The sequence below is a fragment of the Saccostrea echinata genome, unplaced genomic scaffold, assembly GCF_033153115.1.
Source record: "Saccostrea echinata isolate AGI-Se365-2 ecotype Australia unplaced genomic scaffold, CSIRO_AGI_Sech_v1 ptg000012l, whole genome shotgun sequence".
NCBI lineage: Eukaryota > Metazoa > Mollusca > Bivalvia > Ostreida > Ostreidae > Saccostrea > Saccostrea echinata.
In genome coordinates this window covers 23,311,106-23,320,383 of record NW_026889761.1, presented here as the reverse complement: position 1 = coordinate 23,320,383, position 9,278 = coordinate 23,311,106, and the positions used below count along the sequence as shown (strand labels likewise).

The 9,278-nt window shown below is 30.8% G+C and overlaps 1 protein-coding gene across 1 annotated transcript; it reads left to right on the top strand.

Annotated features, from left to right (window-relative positions):
- The first annotated feature begins 207 nt into the window (after positions 1 to 207).
- Positions 208 to 6,978, top strand: LOC133186137 (T-box transcription factor TBX22-like). Its single transcript, XM_061321410.1, has 8 exons — positions 208 to 394; positions 1,855 to 1,957; positions 3,973 to 4,089; positions 4,369 to 4,525; positions 4,777 to 4,917; positions 5,350 to 5,414; positions 5,914 to 6,002; positions 6,578 to 6,978. Exons 1-8 carry the CDS (start codon positions 208 to 210, stop codon positions 6,976 to 6,978), a joined length of 1,260 nt encoding a protein of 419 aa, XP_061177394.1.
- The last annotated feature ends 2,300 nt before the right edge of the window (positions 6,979 to 9,278 follow it).

Sequence of the window (9,278 nt, the reverse complement as noted above, 5' to 3'; positions counted from 1 at the left end):
ACACTGGGTCATCTTTAGTACACAGGTGCGATCTGTTAAAACAATCACAGCATTTATTATCTCAGAGCAAACAGGAGCTATAGATAATCCTTTTCTGGTTATTTTTAAGTCATCACTTACCTTTAGTTACATACAATCCAGTCACCTTCGGGATCTCCGCACAATTCGCTACTCCTGCTCATGTAGACTTTGAAAATATACAAGACAATGCTTAGTGCAAAGGCTAAGGCGTTTAGCATAGACAGTCTCCTGGCTGTGGGACCTAGTTTAACTAGTAGAACAAGTGTGGAAACTGACAACCGCGTTCAAGATCTCGGAATTTGTCATCAAGAACATCCGACCAAAAAACACAACATCAGCAAGTGTTTTCATCCGGCATTGCAAGCCATCACGGGTAGGTAGAGAATTTGATTACCTGCTTATCATTTTTACAGCTTTATTTACTTTTATTTAAATAATTACTACGTATTCAACTTATAGTTCATGTCACCAGCAGATTATCGTAAAAAAAATAATATGACTATGTTCATAAAATAAAGAATAGTGAATACCTGGTATTTATTGAGAGATGTTCTTCTTCTTGGCAGAAAAAAATAACTAAATAGAATAAAATAAAAAGAAACATGAAAAATAATTATTTTATTAAGCCATTCATAAGCATTTTATTTCATCAAACATTCTATTTAAATAATATTCAGGGAGATGAAATTTTTTTGGCGTACGGCCTTAAAATTGAAATAAATTTTCACTGTAAAATTGTATGTAAAACTCGAGTTTTACACTTATTTCAATTATATATTATTGCCTACGAAAAGTGTGAAAATATTGTAATATATTTCCTATTTCAAATACGATAATTTTACTTGTTTTATTACCATTTCATTGTTATAGAAAACAATTTAGAAGAGTCCGTTTCATTTCTAAAAATATGTCTGATTCGCATTTTCTTATTCTGATGAGTAGACATATGGGCCCAGGATCAGGAAACAGACTTAGACTTCAGTCAAATTTTCAATTGTTTGTAAATGTTAATTATTGAATTAATCTCTGAATCTGCAGAAAACAACGCTTTTTTAAAGAAATATTGAAAAATATTTTAATTTTGATCTTCTAGACTTCTACAACATTTTAGTATAATATGAAAATTTCGACTTAATCTTAAGATATTTGATGATCCTGGAGCCTTGATATCTTTGCCCGTCTGTGTATGATCCATTTAACTTAAGAATATTATTGCTTATTTAATATTGTACAAATATATGAAGTTTTTTTTTCAAGAACAGACTGTTATAATTGTCTTACTATAAATATCAAAAAATGAATGAAAGACAATTATGCATGTAGAAGTGCAATCAGTATCTAATATCCTTTTAGGAATTATTATAGTAAGTCAGTTAGATACTAATTGCACTTCTCCATGTATAATTGTCTTTCTTTCAGTTTTTTTCTTATATTTATAGTAAATAAACAACTTTATTCATGGTTCCTTTGAATAATCATATGACTTTTTTCTTTCTTTTTACCAAATAACGCGACAATGTCCTGATAATCAAAAGGATATATTTGATTCTATTCTAACATGCTGGTATCTGAATAACTCCCTCATTATGTACATATTTCTGTGAATTTCAAACGAAACATTTTCAAATAATTATAGCAAAAAAGAAAAAGAAAATTTTTTTTAAAAAATGAACATTATTGCAACGTGTTTTATTTTTTTAAACTAACCAGAAAGTTGACAAATTCGAAATAAAAATAATTCTTTTAAATTGTGATTTCAAGTTTAAAAAAAACAAACAAACAAACAAACACAGTTATAATGGTTAATTCGTTTTATCACCATCTTCTATTTAGATGATACAAAGGATAGCACCCTCCAGATTGAGTTGTGTCAGAATGATTTATGGCACGCCTTTCACAACTTGGGGACAGAGATGATTATCACCAAAACTGGAAGGTCAGACCATAGATTTAGTTCTGTGTATGTGATACTTTTCCTGATATTTATTCCTCAAAATGATTTAAGGTTCACCAATTTTTGGTTTCTAACCTCTACTTTTATTTCAAACAAGAAAATGGTCTTGTTCATCACATACTTCCCTTATGTATTGCATTTCTTTTACTTCCATTTTTAGATATGGCAGTTTATTCTATGCTTGGTATTTGAGGTATATAATGTCTTCCTAGGTTAAGCAATGAATTTCATATTTTAAATTTTCTTTACCCTATACTTGCAACAATTCTTTTAAATCAAGAGTACCGGTAGTAAATCTAACTTTTAGTACTGTTCCATCAAAAACATGTCCAAACAAGCATAAGATTATCGTATATACATGTAGATCGCTTTTTCTTGCTTTGATTTACCTCATATCAATTTGACTAATATTGTTCATATATCTAAATGCATATACATGTACTTCATGGATGTTTTCTTTTATGCATAAACTGGGGGGGGGGGGACGTTTGAAGTAATAATTATTTTTTGAGAAAAAAAAATCATTTTTGTTTTAAATCAGTATATTTTAATGTGCTTTGCAATTTATTTTGATTTTCTTATCATAGCAGATACCAGAAATTAGGAAAAAAAAGATGAAAATTAAGTTAAGTTTATAATGAAATTAGTATTTAATTTGGATATATATTTTCGTATATAATTATGTATATATATATATACATTTTGCTTGAATTAATGTCCTGTAGGCCTCTCCTAGAAGAAAAAATATCTTACCCTATGATTATGAATCATCAAATACATTTACCTTTACTCAGCTGCTCAGCCCTCGTAATTTTGTAGTTTGGATAGATTGGGGAAATTTTGTACATTATTCACTCTGCCTCATATTAAAATATTTCAGAGTTTGTTTGATCATCAATAATATTAATGAGTATATGGCTCAGAATCAATATGAACAAAATTTTAGATTTTGAAATTTTATATGATATATTTGTAATCATGATGATACTTAGTTTCACTTTACGTGTATATTCATTTCATTTTTCAAGAAAGGCTCGTTAGTGATTTATTTAACTGGAACTTGCGTTGAATCAGCGAATTCTTGGAATATGATTATTAAACATCATGAGACCGATGTATAATATATATAAACAACAAGAATCCCATCGGCCACAACTCACACTGAGTAAATTTAGCCTTTTTGTTCTTAATCGGGAGATATTTTTGTATTTTCCATTTGTAATAAAGCTATTGATCATGATCGCCTAAGATGGCCCTACCTTACCCATAGGGGTCATTGATTTAAACAAACGTGAATCACCACTTCCTCAGATACTTCCATATAAATATGTCTAATCATGACTTTGCCACTTTCAAGAAGCTTTGTAAAGATTTTTTTTTCTATATATTCTTATATAAAGTTCTCTTATTGTGGCCTCGCCCTATCCCCAAGGGTCATGATTTGAACTGACGTAACTCAACAGTACCTGAGGGTATTTCCGTTAAAATTTGACTAATCATTGCTTTGCTGTTCTTTAAAAAAATATATATAAATTGTTTTCCTAAAAAATAATTTTTAAAAAACTTGATCGCCTGTCCAAGTTGCTCCAAAGAAGAAGAATTTTAAAAGATGTCATTAAGTAATCACTAATTCTTAAATATGTCCAGTTAGACAGACGGAAGGACAAAATAAGATCAGAAAAGCTCACTTGAGCTTTCAACTTCGTTGAGCTAAAAAGTTATTGTCACTAAATGAAGCATTCAAATATCGTTTGCAAGTTTGATTAGGTGTATTACTTCCAATATTCTCAATATTTTACATTTTAATTGCAAACGGCATGTTTATTTACAAACATTGAAAGTCCTCTTGCTTTTAAAGCAGATGATAATATAACTCGAATCGATTTTTTTTTTTTTTTTTTTTTGTGCTAATTTTAATTTTTTTTTCTTTCTTATTTCTACTTTATTTTCGAGGATTATTTATTTATTTATTCCAATACGTGTATGGCTTGTTTTAGGCGAATGTTTCCTGCAATTAGAGTGAAACTTCATGGACTAGACCCCAGCTGTAAATACTCAGTTTCACTGGAATTTACTCAGATAGATAAGCAGAAATATCGCTACGTTTATCACAGGTATTATATTGTTAATTTATTATTTTTTTTAAAAGCATCTTTTCATTTATGTATCAATTCATTCACGAAATCTGACAATTAAAGTAGGAGTACAAAATACGCTGAATATTTCAGAAAAAATTGCAATTCCCCAAACAACTGCTACACAAAAAAGTGATCTACCATTAAACCTTTTCCACATTCTTGTACACACGACAAATAATATGTTATTGTATGTCTCTATAATGAAAACATGCAAAGAAAAGTGAAGAAAAGGCAATGTTGTATTTTAATTTCCAGTTCAAAATGGATGGTTTCTGGACTTGGAGATGATATGATACGAGATCAGATTTACCGCCATCCAGATTCTCCGGCAGATGGCGCTGTGCTTGAATCCCAGATCGTTTCTTTTGAAAGAATTAAACTCACTAATAACGACTCGCCAAAATATGGACAGGTTAATGAGACTTGAAAATTAATTTTGGAAGAACTGAAGTTGAATTTTTAAATGCTAATACCGATCAAAGCTGTGTTTTGCTATGAAATCTTTACACCATTGCAGTGCAGATGACAAAAGCAAAAATTGCCTTTAACAACTGGGATATAAACGATAAAGCACAATTTTATGTTAATGATTTTAACAAAGCAAAATTACGAGGAATAAAATTAATATATTCATAGTATTCAATTTATTTGCATATGTTGCAGATTTCACTTCTCTCTATGCAAAGATTTGTTCCCCGACTTCATGTTCACCAAATATCGCACGACGGGGTAACAGTCCGTCACTTTATGGCGGTTTTTCCGCAAACATCATTTACCGCTGTTACAGCCTACCAAAATCAAGAGGTATATCTTATATAATTGAAAACAATTCAAAAATACAAAAAAATGTGCACTTCCTTTTCTTTATTCTTTGTTTTAGATTTACAATTTTAGTACATTTATTTAATAATATGCAATGTTTACTTCCATTCATAAGATACATCGTATCAAATGTAACTGTTTAATAACAAATCATCAATAAAGTTATGAATGTACATTAATCAACATATGTTTACATAAGATTATCAAAAATAAATATCAACATTAGTAATCTTGTTATAATCTACAATATTGACATAGGATCAAACAAGTGTCCCATACTGTGCCAATACTTGATCTGTGTATCCCCCGATATCTATCTAACACCCTCCTATCTGTCAGAGCGTCAATACTAGCTGATACACAGTATCTGCGGTGTTAATCTGCTAGACAAATGATCATTTCCTATTTCTCTAGATAACCAAACTGAAGATAGCCAGAAATCCGTTTGCCAAAGGCTTTCGTGAGGCCGGGAAAAACAGGTACTTTTATATGGTGTGAATCGGTCCTTCATTTGTTTACACATCATTGATAATTACGATTAAGCTCATACGTCTGGCTACAATTTTTATCTTTTATGATAAGTAGTCGCTTGATTTTCAATTACAGGTATTGTTTTTACCTTTTTTCACGTCATCTACAAAGAGGGTAGATAATGATAAAACACTTCTATCAATAATTTATCTATAAGTGATATATACTTGTCATATACCTGTGATGTAGCTGCTTCTATGTGAAGGACATGTCCTTGTTTAGTGAACCACTTAGAGTCCTAGTGATTTAACTTAGCATTATTAATAAAATAAGTCCCTTCTGTGTCAAAATTCAGAAAACAAAATTAAGAATAAAGATTTACCAAGTATTTTTTCTTAGTTTTTTATTGAAAACAAATTTCAAAGTACACGCATATCAGAATTCTAATCAATTATCTGATTTTCAAAAATTCGCAAAAAATGTGAAGATTTTTACCTTATTTTTTAGAAGTTCTTTGGAAGCCATGCTTGATTCCTTGGCTTCACATGGTGTTCGTCCTCATTGTACTCCGATCCCGAACAAAAGGCAGCAAATAGGTACAGTATTAACATTCTTCACAACATAAAGTCTTATTCAACATTAAGTTAATGCAGTATTTTTGTAAAATTCGAACAAATATCACTCTTGTTCTATACAAGATAATATGATAAAGAACAATATAATTTAGGCATTTAATGTTACCTACAGCATTGTGTGAATTAATATACGTATAAATAAATATGAGTCCAAATTCGTCAAAATTATGTAGAGTATCAAAATTCGGTAGAGAATGGTTGTGCTTGTAGTATTACACGCCAAATATTAGTATTAGGTTGAAAAGAAATCAGTAATTTCTTAAAATACACTTTATCTCTGAGCCATATATGTTTAATATCAATTAAAAGGGACATATCTTGATGAATTCGGACCAACGAAAACTGGTCCAAGTCCTAGCATATATTAGCAGGTTATAAAAATCTTTATTTTAAAATTGCGTTCAATCTAAATTCAGGCATATGGGTAAAAAATCACATAGAGTGGTATAAACTGTGCCATTTTTAAAATGATTCGTTCATTAGATGTCACTGTTGTAAGCTTATCCTCTGTCAAAATCATACATGTGTACTTATAGGACCAAGAGATGAGACAGATAACAGTCTGGCTTTGTTTCTCTCTGGTAAAGAGATGAAACTATTTACGAATGTATGGAACAATTCTTCGTGTAACAGTGTAACTTCAGAGAAAGTCCCAAAATATCCATACCTTCTTCACGTCCAGCAGCCACCATTACAGCTAGAGGTTCAGACGCCTTGTATAAACTTTGAATCTGTAACTGCTGTTGAGGGTTTTCCGAACCAAGCACAGCCTGCACAAGTGTCCGCTTGTATAGAACGACATTCGGCACAGCGTCCGGCCAACAGTCCAGTCTGGTGCTCAAAAATGCCCCTCCCTGTTTCCCCAATATGTGACTTCCAGTCTCCAAATGTCTCTTCTCACCTATTACATATGTTTAGACATTCCTTAAATAAATGAGCATTCTTGAATATGTGCATTTATTAAAAGTTTTTGTTTAAAGCATTGACGAGAATGTAAAAAAGCATATCATCTACTGTGATATATAAACATTAAAATTCCTAATTCCTGGGTTTGGTATGGGCAGTTCTGCCGCATGAAGTAGTAAAAATGTTTACCTTCTTCACAATTTGTAAAAATATTTGGTCTCTTTTATTTAGTTCTGTTCTCGACTCCTTCGCTGTGCTAGTAAGTTGGCCAATAACTAAAATTCTAAAATTGATACAAAAGGAAAACAATTTTGTTAAATAATTATAATTGTATCAGCTGATGTGTGCGTGTTTATATTTCAACGATGCTTTACATTTTGTAAGAATTTACAAATTCTTACCCAATTTTAATCTTTTGAAATATTGCAATTTAATTCTACGATTAGAATAATTAGTTTAAACAGGTGTAACCCGCATAATTTTCTAGTTATATCCCAAGGTATTTTGATGACAAAGAGGGGTCATAGACTGAAGGACTTGGAAAGAATCTTTCAACACTGAAATGATTATAATTCGCACTAATAGGTAATAACTGCGACTCTAAGAAGACAAAACATGGGGTCCTTCATTAATTTCTAATCCTCTCTTAATTTGCTGTCCAGAGCTATCTTGTATAAAGTGATTTCCTACATTTGTCACTGGATTCAGTTCGCCCTAGTGACGTGTGTGTCAACATCTGGAGAGGAGCCGAACTATTGTGGTGATGGTTATCATCCTTTATGGTTCTTTGACAAATCAGAAAGATCCTAGTGTTTGCTCTTTATTCGCCATGTAAAGATAGCGGCCGAGGTGATACTGTCACGAGATTGCAGGTGCTATGAAATGTTTCTATGGAGAAAGACTCGCTTCTGGGCGGATGTAAGGACTCCATGAGCTGCTAATGTATTAACCTTGGTCTTTAATGTATTGACTTATGATTACTGCATCAGATGAAAAGGATTAAACAGATATTTTCTGTAAGATCCCTGCTCCACTTGGACACGGGCAGCATGAAACTCGTAATAAAATGTTAGAGAATGGGTCGAGTAGTGTTGAAAAATACCTAATTTTTTCCCCCCGAGATTTACATCAAGAATTTGAAGTACATCACCAGAATTTGTAAAGAGTTCTTTCTCAAATCAATCATTGATTTATGTTTGCAGTAACTATTAATAATCGCTCTTATGTTTCATGCAAAGATTGTATATATATATATATATATTAGGGATGTCAGTTTGTAATCGGTTAACCGGTTACTCGGTCGGAACGTTGGTAATCGGTTAGAAAATCAGTAATCGGTTAGTCGGAAAAAAATTATATATGTGTAAATTTGAACACAATATCCTGAAAATTTAATCACAAAATAAAAATATATGAAATGTTAGCATTTTCACCCATCTATTTCTTAGGCTGGTCTGGAGATAATTAAGACTCTCCTAATTAGCATCGTGGGGGTAATTAGTCAGACTTCGAGATGTTAATTGCAGTTTAAACACTATGTCGCTACCCAGCCGGTCCTGTGTTTCTTTAATGATTAATTTCAATTGAATGATCGTTGAGTACCACGAACAGATTATAATGTGTACCCTACCCCTTTTATCTTTTGCAGTTACAAAACAAATCATGTTATTAAACAAACACTGTAAATTAAGCGATAATTCAGACTTAATTTTGATTATGTGAAAATGCAGGTTGAAATTGTGAGACATCTCTTCTGAATTTTTTTAAATACATGTATACCTGATTCTTCAGGCATGTTTCATGGGTTTCTTAATTTTTTCTTTTTTCTTTTCTTTTGCTTTAAAATTGAAATGAAAAATATACTCGTATATATTGTTCGGATAAACATAATATTACTACATGTAACATCTTTATAGTCTGTCTATTTAAGTAGAACTTACAATAATGAAATACGTCGAGAATTTTTGATACGATTAACCGATTAATCGGTCGGAACGTCTTGCGGTTAACCGATTGGCAATTCTGCATTCGATTGCCACCCCTAATAATATATATATATATAATATATATATATATATATATATATATATATATATATATATATATATATATATATATATATATATATATATATATATATATATATATATATATATATATATATATATATATATATTAAGTATGTCAAAATATTTATTTTCCTTAGTCGATTATTCGATTCCATTATTCGAACGATAGTCGATTATTCGGAACACTTTCTGAAAATAAAATTTTATTTCAAACTTCACTGGTACATGACGTATTTATAACTCAAAAACCCTTTTAAATATG

Bases quoted from the DNA above. Each gene is read 5' to 3' on its own strand.
- LOC133186137 (XM_061321410.1), top strand. From the start codon at position 208: ATGCTTAGTGCAAAGGCTAAGGCGTTTAGCATAGACAGTCTCCTGGCT. The intron at 4,526-4,776 runs GTTAATGAGACT...CATATGTTGCAG, and splicing joins ACTCGCCAAAATATGGACAG to ATTTCACTTCTCTCTATGCA. The intron at 6,003-6,577 runs GTACAGTATTAA...GTGTACTTATAG, and splicing joins GAACAAAAGGCAGCAAATAG to GACCAAGAGATGAGACAGAT.